The 20,407-nt window shown below is 40.4% G+C and overlaps 2 protein-coding genes and 6 non-coding genes across 8 annotated transcripts; 7 read left to right on the top strand and 1 right to left on the bottom strand.

Annotated features, from left to right (window-relative positions):
• The first annotated feature begins 105 nt into the window (after positions 1–105).
• trnay-gua (transfer RNA tyrosine (anticodon GUA)) lies at positions 106–194 on the top strand. The gene is given in 2 exon segments: positions 106–142; positions 159–194. It is a non-coding gene; the product is annotated as a tRNA-Tyr (tRNA).
• A 774-nt stretch (positions 195–968) lies between these two features.
• On the top strand, positions 969–1,057 carry trnay-gua (transfer RNA tyrosine (anticodon GUA)). Its single transcript is given in 2 exon segments — positions 969–1,005; positions 1,022–1,057. It is a non-coding gene; the product is annotated as a tRNA-Tyr (tRNA).
• Positions 1,058–1,841: 784 nt separating this feature from the next.
• trnay-gua (transfer RNA tyrosine (anticodon GUA)) lies at positions 1,842–1,930 on the top strand. Its single transcript is given in 2 exon segments — positions 1,842–1,878; positions 1,895–1,930. It is a non-coding gene; the product is annotated as a tRNA-Tyr (tRNA).
• Positions 1,931–2,714: 784 nt separating this feature from the next.
• trnay-gua (transfer RNA tyrosine (anticodon GUA)) lies at positions 2,715–2,803 on the top strand. Its single transcript is given in 2 exon segments — positions 2,715–2,751; positions 2,768–2,803. It is a non-coding gene; the product is annotated as a tRNA-Tyr (tRNA).
• A 774-nt stretch (positions 2,804–3,577) lies between these two features.
• On the top strand, positions 3,578–3,666 carry trnay-gua (transfer RNA tyrosine (anticodon GUA)). The gene is given in 2 exon segments: positions 3,578–3,614; positions 3,631–3,666. It is a non-coding gene; the product is annotated as a tRNA-Tyr (tRNA).
• Positions 3,667–4,440: 774 nt separating this feature from the next.
• On the top strand, positions 4,441–4,529 carry trnay-gua (transfer RNA tyrosine (anticodon GUA)). The gene is given in 2 exon segments: positions 4,441–4,477; positions 4,494–4,529. It is a non-coding gene; the product is annotated as a tRNA-Tyr (tRNA).
• Positions 4,530–5,748: 1,219 nt separating this feature from the next.
• On the bottom strand, positions 5,749–16,232 carry LOC146700696 (hepatic and glial cell adhesion molecule-like). Its single transcript, XM_085470901.1, has 7 exons — positions 16,037–16,232; positions 11,915–12,256; positions 8,292–8,573; positions 7,254–7,347; positions 7,107–7,180; positions 6,909–6,982; positions 5,749–6,411 (listed from the first exon to the last, which is right to left on the bottom strand). The coding sequence occupies exons 1-7, from the start codon at positions 16,197–16,199 to the stop codon at positions 6,262–6,264; spliced, it is 1,179 nt and encodes a 392-aa protein (XP_085327027.1). The 5' UTR covers positions 16,200–16,232; the 3' UTR covers positions 5,749–6,261.
• A 2,265-nt stretch (positions 16,233–18,497) lies between these two features.
• LOC146700697 (serine/threonine-protein kinase pim-2-like) lies at positions 18,498–20,407 on the top strand. Its single transcript, XM_085471311.1, has 7 exons — positions 18,498–18,678; positions 18,855–18,949; positions 19,037–19,084; positions 19,196–19,414; positions 19,764–19,941; positions 20,037–20,207; positions 20,313–20,407. Exons 1-7 carry the CDS (start codon positions 18,498–18,500, stop codon positions 20,405–20,407), a joined length of 987 nt encoding a protein of 328 aa, XP_085327437.1.

Below are 20,407 nucleotides of genomic sequence, written 5' to 3' on the forward strand. Positions count from 1 at the left end.
TTTGTTATGTTCAAGTCCTTGCAACATGGAATTCTTGCAAAACACAGACTCTGTTAGGTCCCATGTATCCGATGGTCCAACAAACCAGACACTGCACATGTGATCCCTTCGATAGCTCAGTTGGTAGAGCGGAGGACTGTAGGTGTATGGGAACAGGAATCCTTAGGTCGCTGGTTCAACTCCGGCTCGGAGGAGATTTTACAATACCTTCTGTCTGTTCTGATTGAACGCAGCTAAAAACGAAAAAATTGATTGCAATGGCGTGTAATACCATTTCATAGTATAGCTGTACTCCTTTGAGTGATCAGTTGGAAAAGCAAAGACTTCTCTGTGTGTTGGAAGAAGACATGTTTCCTCCCACTTTACTCTAGTTTTCAGTCAGAAAGTAGGGCCAAGTCCTTAGGTCAAAAAAGACTGATCTACATTAAAGGTCGCTGACATTAAACTCCCACCGTCCTACAATCAAGTATACATTTGAGGGACACTGTAGGTGTATGGGAAATATCAAAACAGCTTCCTGTACTCCCTTTGACTTGATAAGGTGAAGGGTTCTAAGTCAGTGCCCATGCAGTGTAACACACAGCGAACATAAGACATGTTCCAGACAGGTTAGGACAATTTTCAGAGAAAAAGTTGGGTGCAATCCCATGGTCCAACAGCGTTGGATCTACCAACAGTAAGGTAAGTGACATTCAAAAAAACACAGTCCTATGCTCTAGTATCAATTTCTCAAAATTGCTCCCTGTACTCCCCTGCGTCTGAACGCAGCCCAAGAGTTGGAAAAAGGAAGGATACTCATGTTGATGTGAAATATGTTCAGTGCCTCAGGCATGAAGGAACATGTAGAGTCAGACAGATACAGTTTTGTTATGTTCAAGTCCTTGCAACATGGAATTCTTGCAAAACACAGACTCTGTTAGGTCCCATGTATCCGATGGTCCAACAAACCAGACACTGCACATGTGACCCCTTCGATAGCTCAGTTGGTAGAGCGGAGGACTGTAGGTGTATGGGAACAGGAATCCTTAGGTCGCTGGTTCAACTCCGGCTCGGAGGAGATTTTACAATACCTTCTGTCTGTTCTGATTGAACGCAGCTAAAAACGAAAAAATTGATTGCAATGGCGTGTAATACCATTTCATAGTATAGCTGTACTCCTTTGAGTGATCAGTTGGAAAAGCAAAGACTTCTCTGTGTGTTGGAAGAAGACATGTTTCCTCCCACTTTACTCTAGTTTTCAGTCAGAAAGTAGGGCCAAGTCCTTAGGTCAAAAAAGACTGATCTACATTAAAGGTCGCTGACATTAAACTCCCACCGTCCTACAATCAAGTATACATTTGAGGGACACTGTAGGTGTATGGGAAATATCAAAACAGCTTCCTGTACTCCCTTTGACTTGATAAGGTGAAGGGTTCTAAGTCAGTAGCTATAGGTGCCCATGCAGTGTAACACACAGCGAACATAAGACATGTTCCAGACAGGTTAGGACAATTTTCAGAGAAAAAGTTGGGTGCAATCCCATGGTCCAACAGCGCTGGATCTACCAACAGTAAGGTAAGTGACATTCAAAAAAACACAGTCCTATGCTCTAGTATCAATTTCTCAAAATTGCTCCCTGTACTCCCCTGCGTCTGAACTCAGCCCAAGAGTTGGAAAAAGGAAGGATACTCATGTTGATGTGAAATATGTTCAGTGCCTCAGGCATGAAGGAACATGTAGAGTCAGACAGATACAGTTTTGTTATGTTCAAGTCCTTGCAACATGGAATTCTTGCAAAACACAGACTCTGTTAGGTCCCATGTATCCGATGGTCCAACAAACCAGACACTGCACATGTGATCCCTTCGATAGCTCAGTTGGTAGAGCGGAGGACTGTAGGTGTATGGGAACAGGAATCCTTAGGTCGCTGGTTCAACTCCGGCTCGGAGGAGATTTTACAATACCTTCTATCTGTTCTGATTGAACGCAGCTAAAAACGAAAAAATTGATTGCAATGGCGTGTAATACCATTTCATAGTATAGCTGTACTCCTTTGAGTGATCAGTTGGAAAAGCAAAGACTTCTCTGTGTGTTGGAAGAAGACATGTTTCCTCCCACTTTACTCTAGTTTTCAGTCAGAAAGTAGGGCCAAGTCCTTAGGTCAAAAAAGACTGATCTACATTAAAGGTCGCTGACATTAAACTCCCACCGTCCTACAATCAAGTATACATTTGAGGGACACTGTAGGTGTATGGGAAATATCAAAACAGCTTCCTGTACTCCCTTTGACTTGATAAGGTGAAGGGTTCTAAGTCAGTAGCTATAGGTGCCCATGCAGTGTAACACACAGCGAACATAAGACATGTTCCAGACAGGTTAGGACAATTTTCAGAGAAAAAGTTGGGTGCAATCCCATGGTCCAACAGCGTTGGATCTACCAACAGTAAGGTAAGTGACATTCAAAAAAACACAGTCCTATGCTCTAGTATCAATTTCTCAAAATTGCTCCCTGTACTCCCCTGCATCTGAACGCAGCCCAAGAGTTGGAAAAAGGAAGGATACTCATGTTGATGTGAAATATGTTCAGTGCCTCAGGCATGAAGGAACATGTAGAGTCAGACAGATACAGTTTTGTTATGTTCAAGTCCTTGCAACATGGAATTCTTGCAAAACACAGACTCTGTTAGGTCCCATGTATCCGATGGTCCAACAAACCAGACACTGCACATGTGATCCCTTCGATAGCTCAGTTGGTAGAGCGGAGGACTGTAGGTGTATGGGAACAGGAATCCTTAGGTCGCTGGTTCAACTCCGGCTCGGAGGAGATTTTACAATACCTTCTGTCTGTTCTGATTGAACGCAGCTAAAAACGAAAAAATTGATTGCAATGGCGTGTAATACCATTTCATAGTATAGCTGTACTCCTTTGAGTGATCAGTTGGAAAAGCAAAGACTTCTCTGTGTGTTGGAAGAAGACATGTTTCCTCCCACTTTACTCTAGTTTTCAGTCAGAAAGTAGGGCCAAGTCCTTAGGTCAAAAAAGACTGATCTACATTAAAGGTCGCTGACATTAAACTCCCACCGTCCTACAATCAAGTATACATTTGAGGGACACTGTAGGTGTATGGGAAATATCAAAACAGCTTCCTGTACTCCCTTTGACTTGATAAGGTGAAGGGTTCTAAGTCAGTGCCCATGCAGTGTAACACACAGCGAACATAAGACATGTTCCAGACAGGTTAGGACAATTTTCAGAGAAAAAGTTGGGTGCAATCCCATGGTCCAACAGCGTTGGATCTACCAACAGTAAGGTAAGTGACATTCAAAAAAACACAGTCCTATGCTCTAGTATCAATTTCTCAAAATTGCTCCCTGTACTCCCCTGCGTCTGAACGCAGCCCAAGAGTTGGAAAAAGGAAGGATACTCATGTTGATGTGAAATATGTTCAGTGCCTCAGGCATGAAGGAACATGTAGAGTCAGACAGATACAGTTTTGTTATGTTCAAGTCCTTGCAACATGGAATTCTTGCAAAACACAGACTCTGTTAGGTCCCATGTATCCGATGGTCCAACAAACCAGACACTGAAGATGTGATCCCTTCGATAGCTCAGTTGGTAGAGCGGAGGACTGTAGGTGTATGGGAACAGGAATCCTTAGGTCGCTGGTTCAACTCCGGCTCGGAGGAGATTTTACAATACCTTCTGTCTGTTCTGATTGAACGCAGCTAAAAACGAAAAAATTGATTGCAATGGCGTGTAATACCATTTCATAGTATAGCTGTACTCCTTTGAGTGATCAGTTGGAAAAGCAAAGACTTCTCTGTGTGTTGGAAGAAGACATGTTTCCTCCCACTTTACTCTAGTTTTCAGTCAGAAAGTAGGGCCAAGTCCTTAGGTCAAAAAAGACTGATCTACATTAAAGGTCGCTGACATTAAACTCCCACCGTCCTACAATCAAGTATACATTTGAGGGACACTGTAGGTGTATGGGAAATATCAAAACAGCTTCCTGTACTCCCTTTGACTTGATAAGGTGAAGGGTTCTAAGTCAGTGCCCATGCAGTGTAACACACAGCGAACATAAGACATGTTCCAGACAGGTTAGGACAATTTTCAGAGAAAAAGTTGGGTGCAATCCCATGGTCCAACAGCGTTGGATCTACCAACAGTAAGGTAAGTGACATTCAAAAAAACACAGTCCTATGCTCTAGTATCAATTTCTCAAAATTGCTCCCTGTACTCCCCTGCGTCTGAACGCAGCCCAAGAGTTGGAAAAAGGAAGGATACTCATGTTGATGTGAAATATGTTCAGTGCCTCAGGCATGAAGGAACATGTAGAGTCAGACAGATACAGTTTTGTTATGTTCAAGTCCTTGCAACATGGAATTCTTGCAAAACACAGACTCTGTTAGGTCCCATGTATCCGATGGTCCAACAAACCAGACACTGCACATGTGATCCCTTCGATAGCTCAGTTGGTAGAGCGGAGGACTGTAGGTGTATGGGAACAGGAATCCTTAGGTCGCTGGTTCAACTCCGGCTCGGAGGAGATTTTACAATACCTTCTGTCTGTTCTGATTGAACGCAGCTAAAAACGAAAAAATTGATTGCAATGGCGTGTAATACCATTTCATAGTATAGCTGTACTCCTTTGAGTGATCAGTTGGAAAAGCAAAGACTTCTCTGTGTGTTGGAAGAAGACATGTTTCCTCCCACTTTACTCTAGTTTTCAGTCAGAAAGTAGGGCCAAGTCCTTAGGTCAAAAAAGACTGATCTACATTAAAGGTCGCTGACATTAAACTCCCACCGTCCTACAATCAAGTATACATTTGAGGGACACTGTAGGTGTATGGGAAATATCAAAACAGCTTCCTGTACTCCCTTTGACTTGATAAGGTGAAGGGTTCTAAGTCAGTAGCTATAGGTGCCCATGCAGTGTAACACACAGCGAACATAAGACATGTTCCAGACAGGTTAGGACAATTTTCAGAGAAAAAGTTGGGTGCAATCCCATGGTCCAACAGCGTTGGATCTACCAACAGTAAGGTAAGTGACATTCAAAAAAGCACAGTCCTATGCTCTAGTATCAATTTTTCAAATTTGCTCCCTTGTACTCCCAGTATTAAGGTAAGTGACATAAAAAAAACAAAAACAGAAAACACAGTACTATGCTCTATTATCAATTTCTGTACAATGGAGAAGTCAAAATTGTTAGCTTTACTCCCCTGGGTCTGAATGCAGCCCAAGAGTTGAAAAATAGAAGGATACTCATGTTGATATGGATAATGTTCAGTGCCTTAGGCATGAAGGAACATGGCATAAATTACACCATTTCTTTATGTATAAAGAAAGCAAAACTGTTAAAAGTACCACATTTTTCCTCCTCCTGCTCATGCTGAACATTTGAAATTTACCTCTGTAACAAGGCCTACGTCCTTCAAGACCGATTAGTATAGACTGGTAAGTAAAAATTAGACACCCATGTCCTAAAATGGGAACATGGTTATGATGAAAACTTCTTTTTGATCAGCGGTAGTGGACATCAATGACAGTTGTGTCACTGTCATCTGATGGGATCTTCCCTGTTTTCTCTGTATTATTGTAGAGGGTTTACCTTGCAATATAAAGCAGCTTGAGGCAAATGTTGTTAAAAATTAAATCTACTAATCTATCCATGATAAATGACAAGCAAACAAGGACGCTACTTGTTCAAGTCAACTGGCACAGGTCAGTCTTTCCAAAATACCACAAAGACAAATTTCTGATAATTCTACATTTTTATTAAAGTATGTATAAAATTCAAATACCATGGCCCCCTATCCTACCCCAACATGGTTTTGTCACTGTATACACATAAATTAAGCAATCTAGTAGAACTAAAATACTAATTTACATTATTTCACAAAGTAATCTGTATTTTTATGTATACAAAAAATTTGACATAACAGAGAGATAACAAGTCAGTTATATGTCTGGAATTGTCTGGAATTGACATGTAACAAACTGCAATGGTGTTGAGTAACAAACCAAATAAAAAATTTAAATCATAAAAACTGAAACATTTTGACTCTAATGTCAAACTGTCCTCATATTTCATTCCAGGCTGTGCTACTAAACTTTAAAACAACTGTTATTTAAGTTACAGTGTTTAATTCACAGCATTTTCTTCATTTTACGACACTCTCCACGATGTCTAGAGTACTTTGCATTTCGGAGCAGTAGAATATAGAGCATGTAACCTTCTGTTTGTTGTACTGTGGACTGTTTAAACCGATGACCCATCAGGTATGCTTACGGGAGATGTGAGCAGGGGAACCAGCAGTAAGAGTAATAGGATCAGTATATGTGGGGGAAGTGGTGTAGCATGGTGGGTTGTCAAGTTCAGATGGAGATCCAATACTGTTGCTGGAGGAGTCATCTGTGGAAGGATCCTGCAAAACACAGTGACATGAGCCCAACTTCACTCTCCAAAAGTAATATTTTACTTTTATTAAATTTCATTGTGGCTATTTGTGTAGATGGCTCTCAGATTACCTAATAGCGAAACTCACTGGTTTCGGTTTACTGAGCTTAGCCTGTGAGACTGATAAGGTGCTATTAAATGACCAAAAAGACTTTGATAGCTTGGTTTTGAAGTATATGCAGCTAATGAGACAGTTTATAATGAGCACCTTATAGCTGGTCTGTCTGTCCATGCAGCTATTAAACTGGCTAGCCTTGAGTTTTATAAACATTCCTTAGTACTTTTTTTGCCAGAACATAATGTTGCATGTATTCCTTGTAGTGACTTGTGGGTTTTATGCCTAAAGATTATGCAATAGAAGACAAAATTTGTTAGATGATAGTTTCAGATTGCTTCAGATTTGTTGTGGTGTTATTCACGACTCACAGAATGTAACAAAATAAGACCGTTAATGAAAAGTGTTACCTTTTGCTGGAGGATATAAAGTGAAGTTACTGCATTTATCCCATTGTGCTGTGGCATTTTTGGAAGCACACAATCTGTGATGAAGTAAAATAAATAAATAAATAAATAAATAAATTAGTATTCAAATTTATTATTATTTGAATACAAATTCACACTTCGTTTTCACATTTCATAACTGTCGTCACAGCTATACTTTACCTGTGTGATTGATTGGTGTTTGGTGAGAGCGGTTATAAAACCTGGAGAGGTGCTTTCTAGGGGGCTGTCTTGGTCTGTGTAGACAAAATATTTGATCAGTTTTGTGATACTTGGCATTGAATTCAATTATTTAATAGCCAGTCTTACTTTTTAGAAGGTGTCCAGCAGGCACATATAGTCACCAAGGTGATCAAAAGAAAGATGCCTCCAGTAGAAAGGATGATATAAAGGGAACTTCTTTCTGTTTAGAATGTACAAGATTACAATTAATGAACAACACAGGCACTGACAAAACAAAATGTGCAACTAGAGCGAATGGTATAACACAGTATTCCTTCTCTTTATGCCCATGTGACACACATATACCTTCTGGGTCTGCTTTTCACTATTTTTGTACTGTTTGTACCAGCCTTTCACATCACTATCACATTATCATTGATGAGCAATGTATATGTTGTCAACCCTGCTTAAACTTGATCTTTTAACAACAGTCAACTGTGGCCAACTGTGGTTTTTTTTATATTACTTTCCCGCTCCTCCAGAGATCTGAGTCATGAGATGTTACTTACTTACTGAGCTGTGTCTTTGACGACCTGCTCCATGCCTCATGTGTCTGCTGTGAATGGCAGATACGCAATGCATTATGCAGGTCTTTCAAAGACACCTTTCTTTGGCTTTCAAAAACCTCAGACTTTTCCTCCATCCCTACCAGAAGGCAGACATTTGTAATTTCTGAGAGAAATCTGTCAAAAGATTTAGGGAAAATTTAGTAATGTAGAAAAGCATCCTCTCTGATCAACTGAAGGAACTATTTTCTTTACTTTATGTAGACCTGCTGTGTTCTTACAGCTGCATAGTTATATAAGTTATGTCACCCTCAGGACAGCCTGAACCAGTCTTTCAAATGAGCTATTAAACTGTTAACGGAACAAAAACAAAACACCTGAAATTATACTACTGAATTTAATATTTTAGGCAGTGCACTGCAATACTTAGTAGTCAAAATCACCACCTTTATTAAATTGTGCAATTATTTACAGGCCTTGAGATGAAACTTGTTTTGAACTGAGGCTATAAAAATAAAACTGAATTCAACTGAAATCTGCTGCCCATGTCTCTGTGTCTACCATGATGTTTTTAACCCTTGTTGACATTGCAATAACTAACTAAGGCAGTGTTACTTACTGTATACAGTCAGTCTAATTGGCAGACTTGTCATATTTCCCACCGGATTCTCCACTGTGCAGCTGTAGACATCATCATCTGCCATCAACACCCGCTTGATGGTCAAAAGCTTCTGATCAGGAGAAAACACGAACCTTGTCTCATTGGTCAGGAGTTTTCCACCTTTGAACCACCTGTATGTAGTCCTGGTTCCATTGTCATGAGAGCAGTTGAGGACAACATTTTCGCTAAGCTCCAGTAATGATGAAGACTCCATGTTGATATAAGGCCTGGATATAGATTCTGGATACAAGAGACAGTAGATACAATAGTTCTGGATATGTTAGCAGATAAAAACAATAAACATGCTTCTGTCCTTTTTTGAAGTCGTTTCTTTCTTGTAGTCTTTACACATGCAAGAAACACTGAAGGAACTTTTGAAATAAATTATGCCAAGAATATTAGTTTTTTTTTTTCTACAGGGTGGGCCATTTATATGGATACACCGTAATAAAATGGGAATGGTTGGTGATATTAAAGTCCTGTTTGTGGCACATTAGTATATGAGAGGGGGCAAACTCCTCAAGATGGGTGGTGACCAGGGGGGCCATTTAGAAGTCGGCCATCTTGGATACAACTTTTGTTTTTTTTTTCCATAGGAAGAGGGCCATGTGACACATCAAACTTATTGGTAATGTCACAAGAAAAACAATGGTGTGCTTGGTTTCAAGAAGTCAGTCTATTACTTATAATTTCTCAGGGAATAACTTCTATCATAACATCAGACAATATATTAATCTTCTCCTTTTGCATGGTCCCTTTAGGGGTCGCCACAGCTTCACACTATCCCTTGCTATCCACTAAAGGCACAAATCTTCTTTGTGGTCTAAAGTTGCCTCCTGCCTGGTAACTTTAATATCCTTTGTGTAATATATCCACTATCCCTCATTTTGCACATGTTCAAACCACCTCAGCCTTGCCTCTTCAACGTTGTCTGCAAACTGTTCAACCTGAGCTGATGTGAATGTCTCTGCTGGCCACACCTATACTCACTATTATATATTTGTTTTATATACACAGATAAAAGGTTTGGTGTGCATTCATTTAGTTTGGTTGACCTCTCCATTCCTGTTATCTTCACCTTTTACTGTGAGATAAATTAAGTCTTTTATCAGTTTATATAAGTGTTTTCCAAAACCTGACTAGAACTATCCATCCCATCCATCCATCTTCATCCGCTTTATCCGGGGCCGGGTCGCAGGGGCAGCAGCCTAAGCAGAGAAGCCCAGACCTCCCTCTCCCCAGCCACCTCCTCCAGCTTATCCGGGGGAACACCAAGGCATTCCCAGGCCGGCCAAGAGATATAATCTCTCCAGCGTGTCCTGGGTCTTCCCCGGGGCCTCCTCCCGGTGGGACATGCCCGGAACACCAACCCCAGGAGGTGCCCAGGAGGCATCCTTGTCAGCCCGAACCACCTCAGCTGGCTCCTTTCGATGTGGAGCAGCAGCTGCTCTACTCTGAGCCCCTCCCGGATGGCCAAACTTCTCACCCTATCTCTAAGGGAGAGGCCAGCCACCGTTCGGAGGAAGCTCATTTCCCCCGCTTGTATTCGCGATCTTGTTCTTTCGGTCACTACCCACAGCTCGTGGCCATAGGTGAGGGTAGGGACGTAGATCGACCGGTAAATTGAGAGCTTCGCTTTTACACTCAGCTCCCTCTTCACCACGACGGACCGGTGCAGCGTCCGCATTACTGCAGCCGCCGCACCAATCCGGCTGTCGATCTCCGGCTCCCTTCTCCCATCACTCGCGAACAAAACCCCGAGATACTTGAACTCCTCCACTTGGGGCAGGAACTCATCCCCGAAAAGGGTGGGCACCCTTTTCCGGCTGAGAACCATGGCCTCAGATTTGGAGGTGCTAATCCTCATTCCCGCTGCTTCACACTCGGCTGCAAACCATTCCAGTGCGAGCTGGAGGCCCTCACCCGATGAAGCCAACAGAACCACATCATCTGCGAAAAGCAGAGATGAGATTCTGAGGCCACCAAAGTGAAAGCCCTCCGCCACTTGGCTGCGCCTAGAAATCCTGTCCATAGAAATTATGAACAGAATCTGTGACAAAGGGCAGCCCTGGCGGAGCCCATCACCCACCGGGAACGAGTCCGACTTATTGCCGGCAATGCGAACCTAGCTCTTGCAACAGTTGTATAGGGATCGAATGGCCCATAGCAATGGGCCAGACACCCCATACTCCCGCAGCACCTCCCACAGGACACCCCGAGGAATACGGTCGAATGCCTTCTCCAAGTCCACAAAACACATGTAGACTGGTTGGGCAAACTCCCATGCACCCTCAAGTATCCTTGAGAGGATAAAGCGCTGGTCCGTGTTCCGCGACCAGGACGAAAACCGCATTGTTCCTCCTGTATCCGAGGTTCGACTAGCGGACGAACTCTCCTTTCCAGCACCCTGGCATAGACTTTCCCAGGGAGGCTGAGGAGCGTGATCCCCCTGTAGTTGAAACACACCCTCCGGTCCCCCTTCTTAAAGATGGGGACCACCACCCCGGTCTGCCAGTCCAGGGGTACTGCCCCTGATCTCCATGCAACATTGTAGAGGCGTGTCAACCAGGACAGCCCTACAACGTCCAGAGCCTTCAGTAACTCGGGGCGGACCTCATCAACACCAGGGGCTCTGCCACCAAGAAGTTGTTTAACTGCCTCAGTGACCTCGCCTCTGGAACTATTTATTTATTTTGTTTATGCCAGTGGTTTGCATTCCATTTAAATTCAACAAGCAAAACAGCACTTGCTGCTCATGCCAGCTCAAACTATTGTGGAAAAAGTTTGAGCTGGCATGAGCATTTGCATGCTCATCTCAAATAATATCGATGAAAAAGTCTCAACAAAATGTCTCAACAGAGCCTAAAAAGTAAAGGAAAAATAAAGTTAAAGTTAATTATTGTTCCATAAATTTATGCTAATAAAAATTAGATGATTTACATCTGTGTGCCTGTCTGCTAACAGCCGACATATCAGTACAGCCAAATAATTCATGGAGTGACTTCATGAGATTCCCAGCATTCTTTCAGCCACCTACAACTTGAACAGTAGCCCAATCAGGCAAAGAGAAAAACATGTGAATGTGTAAGGACTTTAAAACTGTCTGGAAAGAAAGCTGATTACAAAGCGTGAACAGTGCAGTATAGTTTAATAAAATCTTTTGCATTGTGGGATAAAATGTTTGCAGAAGCGCCTGAGTGTTTGAGTACGTCTGAAACACACAATGATTCAGAAACCTGAACTCAGAGCAAGACTAATGGTGTGCAATATGAACAAAGAGCCACAAAGACTCATAGGCAGCATAGCAGGAGGAAAGAAAGATAAATATGAGTGTTAAATTATAGTTCAGCAGGTTTAGCTCCAAATTTTCATGCTGAACAGTTCACTAATGGCTTTTTTACAGTCTAGGTAAGTGTTTTGAATCATCATGGTTTAAACTTATAGTTCAGACAATAAACACATCTCTCTATATATATTAAAACTGATAGTATTGCATTCTGCAACAGCAGACAAGGGTTAATAAAATGTGCTTTTACACCTGAAAACATTACAGAATTGTACAAATGGACATGTCCTCCTACCATCCACAGTGAGTGTGATGCTGCCCTCTCCTGGAAAGGTATCATCTGTGATGGAGATCTCTACGTCATATGTTCCATCATCAGCAAATCTGAGGTTGTGGAGAAGCAGAGTCCCATTCCCAAATACCAGGATACGATCCCGGTACTCGGGCCTCAGCGTCCCAATGATGTCCGTTCCAATCGACTGGACAACCGTGACAGATTTTTCCCTTTTAAGTAGCCACTTGATAACTGGCAGGTCTAAGCTGAAACTATCATAGCGGACTGACAGAAGGGCCTCCCCTCCTAATTTACCTCTAATGAGAGTATTTGGGATAGTCATATTCACTGCCAACACTCCACCTGCACAGAAACAAAGAAGAAAGGTCCATGAGAAGTTTCTTTTCCATTTTAAACAAATTCTAGTATCAGTTAACTTTTACAGAGTTTTAAGATGACTGGCTTTTTGGGGAGCCAGATTTTGGGGAACAATGTTTTTCCATCAAATATTCCTAATGCACTTTACAACAACTACACTGGCATGAAAAATAGCATCATGCAGCTCTACACCAATAACTGTAGAAAACAGTCATTGCTCTACACCAACACTCTCCACCATTAATTAGAGGCGCCTACACCCAGATGATCAGAACTCAATCAGCAACTCTGAAAAAAGGTAAAACTTTTTCATCTTGAAAAATCTTTTTTTATAATAATATTTTTTTTCTACTAAGTATACTTAATAAACTGGTAACTGAATACAGAAATGTTGTGTAGGCTACTTTAAAATCATCCCACTCCACTATTTCATAGCCAATCTCAACAGTGAATACTTTAAATTCTCTAAACACTTCAAAGACTGCAAGAGTTTCTTGTTAGTTTTAGGTCATCTTCTTAAGAGAACAAATTTTGAATGATTAGGTTTATCTGGGCAGCATTATCAGCAGTTTAAGTTAGTTGAACAACAACTAATCATGTAAAACATCACAAAACAGATTATGTGACTGCGCTTGTTGCCACACCTCTGTAACTGGTCCTGTAGTTTCCTCTGTTGCAACTGCAAGCAGCGCAACCTGTAAATGGGCTCCTCCCAAATAAAGACTGGAGGTTGCATAACTGGTATGATATTCTAGTCAAAACTAGATGTGAGAATCTTTCTAATGTTTGATGCTTTTCAAATATTTCAGTGAAGGTTTTTGCTTCAACATGTAATTTTTAGACTTCTTTCTTTATGCTATTCTTTTGTCTGCTTACTTCCCTTGGCTGCCCTTCTTTAGCTTGGTGGTTGAGATACTGTTGCCTCCTAACTTTTCCCAGTGAGTTATTTATATGACCCTGAATTCATATCTACAGCAATGTAAGGTTGACCTTACAACATAAAATACTACAAGACTGTTTTGTGATTTGGTTGTATAAGATTAAAATTCTATTTAAAGTTTAAGATTTTTTGTGGCTACTTTACATTTGTACCATAAAAAGAAAAAAAATTGTTTTTAGTGTTTTTGTACTTAAAATGTCTTTTTAAAATAGTTGAAGTTATTTTTCTGCTGCCGTGAGTTTCCTGAATTTTACTGATTAAAATAAAGATAATGAAGCTTTAAGTTGAAAATCTTAGAAATATGGTACCAGATTCTTGCTCTGGATGGCATTACCTTGTCCCCCAGTAACACTGTGAGGAACCTTCATAATTCATTTGACCATAATATGTCCTTCAATGCACATATTAAACAAATATGTAGGACTGCTTTCTTCCATTTGAGCAACATCTCTAAAATTAGAAACATCCTGTCTCAGAGTGACGCTGAAAAACTAGTTCATGCATTACTTCTAGGCTGGACTGTTGCAATTCTTTATTATCAGGATTTCCTAAAAACTCCCTGAAAAGCCTTCAGTTAATCTAAAATGCTGCAGCAAGAGCACTGACAGGGACTGGAAAGAGAGAGCATATTTCTCCTGTATTGGCTTCCCTTCAATGGCTTCCTGTTAAATCCAGAATTGAATTCAAAATCCTGCTCCTCACATACAAGGTCTTAAATAATCAGGCCCCATCTTATCTTAATGACCTTGTAGTACCATATCACCCCATTAGAGCACTTCGCTCTCACACTGCAGGCTTACTTGTTGTTCCTAGAGTATTTAAAAGTAGAATGAGAGGCAGAGCCTTCAGTTTTCAGGCCCCTCTTCTATGGAAGTAGCTTCCAGTTTGGATTCGGGAGACAGACAGTATCTCTACTTTCAAGATTAGGCTTAAAACGTTCCTTTTTGGTAAAGCATATAGTTAGGGCTGGATCAAGTGACCCTTATGCTGCAGGTGTAGGCTGCTGGGGGATTCCCATGATGCATTGAGTTTTTCCTCTTCAGTCACCTTTTTCACTCACTGTGTGTTAATAGACCTCTCTGCTGATATTAATCTCTGGCTCTGTCTTCCACAGCATGTCTTTTATCCTGTCTTCCTTCTCTCACCCCAACCGGTCGTAGCAGATGGCCCCGCCCCTCCCTGAGCCTGGTTCTGCCAGAGGTTTCTTCCTGTTAAAAGGGAGTTTTTCCTTCCCACTGTCGTCAAAGTGCTTGCTAATAGGGGTCATATGATTGTTGGGTTTTTCTCTGTATGTATTATTGTAGGGTCTACCTCACACTATAAAGCGCCTTGAGGCAACTGTTGTGATTTGGCGCTATATAAATAAATTAGGGTCAATTCAATGTTAACTAAAAAAAAAAAAAAAATGATACTCTTGAGATAAGAAATGTTCTGAAGCAAATGCACGAACCTAGAAAAAGTAAGTAGAAAATTAACACACAAGAATAGCGAGGCTATGCATAATCTTAAAATATAAGTTTATATTATATCTATGAATCAGACTGAGTTATCTTAACTTTTTACACTCTATGCTGAAAAATGTAAATTCTGCAAACTATAAATATGTAATATTCATATAACCAGCAGTATTTAAAGAGGAAGTGCTGCAACTGGACAGTCCTGAAAGCCTAGTGACTTTTTTTTTAAGACATAAAAACCCTTAATACACCTTCCAGCTTGACAAAGTTGATAATGAATGTATTGTTTACAATTGGAAAGCTTCAATGATTTAAAAGTAACTACACACCCATCCGTTTTTGAATATTATACCTATCTGAATAGAATAAGGGCCCAACTAATCTACTGCCAATGAAGAATTTGTGCACAATTAAATAATTTATATAAATATATTATAATTTATCAGTATTTTAACTTTGGGAAGTGATACAGTGGTTAGATGAAGACCAAATACTTTATCATTGTGGGAAAGCGGGCACTGCACCCCGTCACTGTTGTATACTGGAAGCCTTTGCATGACAGATCTATATTACCATGGTGATGGCTTTTAGACTTTGGGATGGGCCAGCATGAACCAACAAAAGTGAGGATTGTTTGTTGAAATTTCCTTCTTGGCAGTTCATGAAAAGAGCAATGGGAGCAATCCAGACACCACGCTAGCTCTGCAGAAACAGAGCAGCTCAGTAACTCTGTTGCTAACCACAACAATGGCAGGACAGTGATGACACCCAGCCACAGCTGAAAACACTGGCTCTAGTCTGTGAGCCCTTATTAATTAGAAGAATGGTCACAAAACACCCCCAGAACCTCATGTAATTAAATTTAAATATATATTCTCTGAAGCCGTACTTTTTGTAATACCATTGAAACTTTAAAATAGGCAAAATGTTGCAAAAATGATCAGAAACTAGTGATCATACCGTATTTCTCAATACTATATCTAATTAGATCAAAGTATGCAACCGTATCTGGAGCTGTTGTTGCCATTTCCATCCACGTCACAGCTGGCAATTATAAAAACTCCACCTGCCCCTATAATTCAGTTATTCTGAAAATGTTTGTTAATTTGCAAAATCTACTAGAAGCATCTGTTCATTTAATGACTTGGTGATGCAATAACATGAAAAATGACATTTAAAAAGAAGCAAATTTCAGTTTTCTAAAGATTTGCAAATTTCAGCAGTACATGTAGACAAATGTACTGCTACACATTGTTTTATGCACAAATCCTAATAATCCAGTACATTAATATATAGACTTGTACTAGGCAAGTATTTGCTCATCTGGAGAATAAGTTTGAAGCACCCATATAAAAGAAGGTAACATACCTGAATTGCAGAAACCAAAACACACAAGCAAAAAAATCTGGTAAATTATTTTGTTTTTCAATGGAGCACCCTTCTCTTCCTTCATCTTGGGTCTCAAGCCTTGTTTTCCTCCCAGACAAGCAGCATGATTTGTGCTTCTGGGTTGGACGGAGGACACAGTCATTCATTCAGGCTCTGCTGGAACTGAGTACATGTTGTTCACAAAAGCCACTGTAGAAAGAGGACAAAAGCGTGTGTGTGTGTCTCTCTCTATAGATGGGTCTACATTTTTATTGGGAAAAACTAAATTTCATATCAACAATGCTTCACTGTGGTGAGATTTCAGTGTTCATAAATTAACAAAATACAAACATTGAGATTAGGCATCCTGGACCAAACATTTATCACTGACAAAGCACCCAATGTGTAGCCTAGACAATTTTATCCATTGTAATCTGCTTCCATCTAAACTTTTAAAGACAATGCACATATAATCTACAATCATACTAACATACACTATTTTTAGACAGAAAGATACCAGTGGTTTAAAAGAGAAGTAAATAAATAAACAGAGGTGCTTTCTATTTTATGAGAAAATGCTGCATTGTGTAAAACCCTGAAACTCCTTTTCCAGTCATAGTCACATTAGTCATGTGTTACAACCTGTGTGGGGGCCAGGACATGGCCACAAGAAGGCAACCACTTCTTGACCATGTCAACCACTGAGAAAACCCATAGTTGCGTTTATTACTCAAAAATAAATAAATAAAAATTAAAAATCCTGAACAAATAAACTGGTTTTTCGGTTCAGTTCAGTGCAGCACCATCTGCTGGCTTGAGTGTTTAAGTTTTAGATAAAGGGTGACCCAGTGTCCATGTGTTTGTGTATGATTGATATTCCTTGGTTTTGTATCAGTTGGTTGTTGTGTTTATGTTACTGTTCCGTCCCTATTGGACTGTGTTTTGGGGTTAAAAGAATATTTAGTTTAGGTTCTCTGAGTGGTTTATGTTAGGTTGTTTAGTTCCTTGCTGTTAGTGATCTATTTTTTTTTTTTTTTTTTTTTTTTTTTTTAACCTCCCTAAGTGTCTACTCAGGTGTTGTGTTTTGTGAGTCTTGTCTCTGTTTCATTCCTCCAGTCCCAAGTGTTAAGCTTACATGTCTTGAGTTCAGCCTGTGTGTTTCCTGTCTTACTTTGATAATCCCTGTCCTTTGTCAGCATGTTCTGCTTTGCTTCCTTGATCTCGTTATGTGTAATTAGTTGTTTCTGTTTCTCACTCCCTTGTTACCACCTGTGTATTTAAGCCCTTTCCCCCCCTCTGCTTGTTGCTGGGCCACCTGTGTATAATTCTTTGAGTCATCGTGTTCTAGCTGCAGGTTTGTTTAGCTAGCTTTCCCAATTTAGGTTTTTCCAAGTTTCTGTCCTTGCCATTTCCACTTCTGTTTGAATTGTCACCATTTGAAAATAAAAGTTAACTCGCAGTAAAGCCAGTGCCAGCACTTGGATCCTTCTCTTGTAACTCCACACATCTGTTGCTGAAGCTGTGACAAAGGGTGGGTAATTGTATGATCATTAGTTTCATTGCTTTGTGTTTTCTTTCATTATCTTGTATTCTCTTTTTTTCCCCCCCCTCATTGTGCTTTAACAGTTGCAATATAGCATACTGATTACATTGGTGGGCCCAAGGAGAAATCTTTTTACTTTTGCAGTGGCTTAAACCACTTAGAGTCACAATGTCATTATCTTTGAGCAGTTTAAGTTCACCTATTCACACCTTTGTGTTCTAATCATCTGTATAATGGCCATCTACATCAATTATTCATGTGTACGTTAAGCCTCCAACTGATTGTTTAAAAACATGGAACTCAAAGCTGAGTCTTACACTCAAGAGAGTTTTAAAAAGTCATTAAAATGAAGATAATACTTGAATATTACATTGTGATAAATGGAAAATCTTTAATATATTGTTTAAGAGGCTTGGAAAGAAAAGCGTCTGGACTTTAAGTTGCTCAAAGATGTTTCACCTCTCATCCAAGACTTTTGCAGTGGCTTAAACCACTTAAAGTCACTCGTTAATATTGTAATCTATTTGGAATAAAATGATGTAATACATAGTGGAAACTAAAATCAACCATTGGAATTTAAAAATTACCAATAGATAATTAAAAACAGTTATCACTACATAGAGCCTGAAGACATTACAATAGTCAGTCAGGCAACCTAAAAAGACATTAAAAGAAACCAACCTGAAACTTTTAAATTCAATCATCATGATCAAAAGGCATTGCATAAAAGCCTCACCCTGCTCCAATTCCCTGAAAAGGATTACGGTAAATGTGAACAGAGCCCTGTAATCACTCATGCTAATGAGCCACCTGACTAATCAGGTAGGCTGAGTAGTCGCTAGCAATGCAGACAATGGCTACAGGTCACTATAAATTCAGGGTCATCTGTAGTCTGCCTTTCTTTCAACAAACAGCACAATGGCACCACAGAACACATCAGTCAAGCTCTGCAAGGCAACCAAAAGGAAGGCCAGTTCTGAACAGGCCTTCAGCAAAAGGACAAGGCTGTCAGAGTCTGTGACAAGCAGGGGAGTTGGCGAGGGGCCTTTGGACTACAAGGAGAATGATCCAACTTCATCCTCGGTGAACACTGGCAGAGGTATGCTTGAAATTCTGAATCCCTCAAACCACATTGTGTGCTTAATTTAACACTCATTAAATACTTAATCTTAGATATTCCCTTGTGTTAGAGTTCAGGTAACACTGGTACCATATTACCATAGTCCTTTCTCACACGTTATGAAACCAAATTGGTTCTTGATTGTGTCTGTTCAGCTGAATTTGAAGCCAGATACATCCAGGAGCATCAACTTGGTGAAGGAGGGTTTGGATCAGTGTTTGCTGGCTATCGTAAAGCAGACAATTTACCGGTAAGGATCGTTACATGTTTTTCCATGAACAGAATGCAAACTATATCATCCTGAAGCGCTAACCAAAATCCTGTTTGTTTCTTGTAGGTGGCCATAAAACACATTCCAAAAAACAAGATTTTTTGGGAAAACAAGGCAAGTGAGCAACACCAGTTACTACTCTGATCCATCACTGAAATAACTGATGTTTATTTATGAGTTTGAGTTTCTGTAATGCTCAAATCTTTTGATTTGGTGGTGATGCAGGCTGAGGATGGGAAGTGTCTTTCAGTGGAGGTGGCCATTATGTTGAAACTCCAGGATGGAAAAACTGGACAGCTGCTGAACTCGACATCTGTGTCCTTGCTGGATTGGTACAATCTACAGGAGGAGCAAATTCTGGTGCTTGAGCAACCAATCCCTGCACAGGACCTCCTTCAGTTCATTGAAGTCAATGGAGGTTGTGTAAAGGAGGGCGTGGCCAAGGTAAGATGATTGGGGGTCTTTATAAGTGTGTATTAAACATTTCTATTGCTGATACTAAATTGCCTGTAACCTTTCACCATTTCTACATTTGAAGGCCTCAGACAAAATTTACCTATAATTCAGCTATGCTGAGGAGGAGAATTAAATTTATTCACCTCCTGAGCACCTAAACAAAGTGTGGAATTGGCAACATGTCCTGCAGTTTTCATTTTGGTCATGTAAATGCCATCTTTATACAAGTAATTACAGTAATAGGACTGCCTTGTGGGGATGGCAGTATGGCACTTTGAACTAGCAATGCATAGAAAACCCCCAATTCTCACACAGCATGTTTATTTGCCTCTTTCAGATCATACTGAAACAGCTGGTCGCTGGAGCATTGGCGTTTGAGGACAAGAACATCTTTCACCGTGATATTAAGGTGGAAAATGTTCTAATAGAGACTGGCTCAGATGTTCCACGTGTTTGGCTGATTGACTTTGGCCTTAGCTGTTTTGTGCAGGAAGACTCTTTCAAAGTGTTCTATGGTACGTTGTCCTGCTTCAGCCTACCTATTTGTTTACCAGTTTACCCATTTGCTTTAATCCTTTTCTTAATGAGGTCTCATTCCTGTATTTTGCAGGCACAGTTGCTCATGCTCCTCCTGAGTGGTACAGCTGTTGCAGCTACAGTGCTGGTCCTACAACAGTGTGGCAGCTGGGAGTGCTACTTTATGAAAGCCTCCACAGAAAACAGTTTGAGACCCAAGAGTTTATCAGGCACAAACTAAAGATCAGCAACAGGCTCTCAAAAAGTAAGAAACACACTCTTGCATGATGAACTGTCAGCACAGGTCTGGTGTAGTTCACCTTCTTAAATCACTGTAGATCTCACCACATTTCCTTTGGTTGCTCCTCAGATTGCCGTCATTTCTTGAGAACTTGTCTAAATAAAGTTCCTGAGCAACGTCCCACTCTGAAGCAACTCTATCAGCACCCGTGGCTCTCAAACTGA

This window comes from Copadichromis virginalis, linkage group LG10, assembly GCF_057382275.1.
Source record: "Copadichromis virginalis isolate Kocher_CV1m ecotype Utaka linkage group LG10, C_Virginalis_male_GT1.1, whole genome shotgun sequence".
NCBI classification, from domain to species: Eukaryota; Metazoa; Chordata; class Actinopteri; order Cichliformes; family Cichlidae; genus Copadichromis; species Copadichromis virginalis.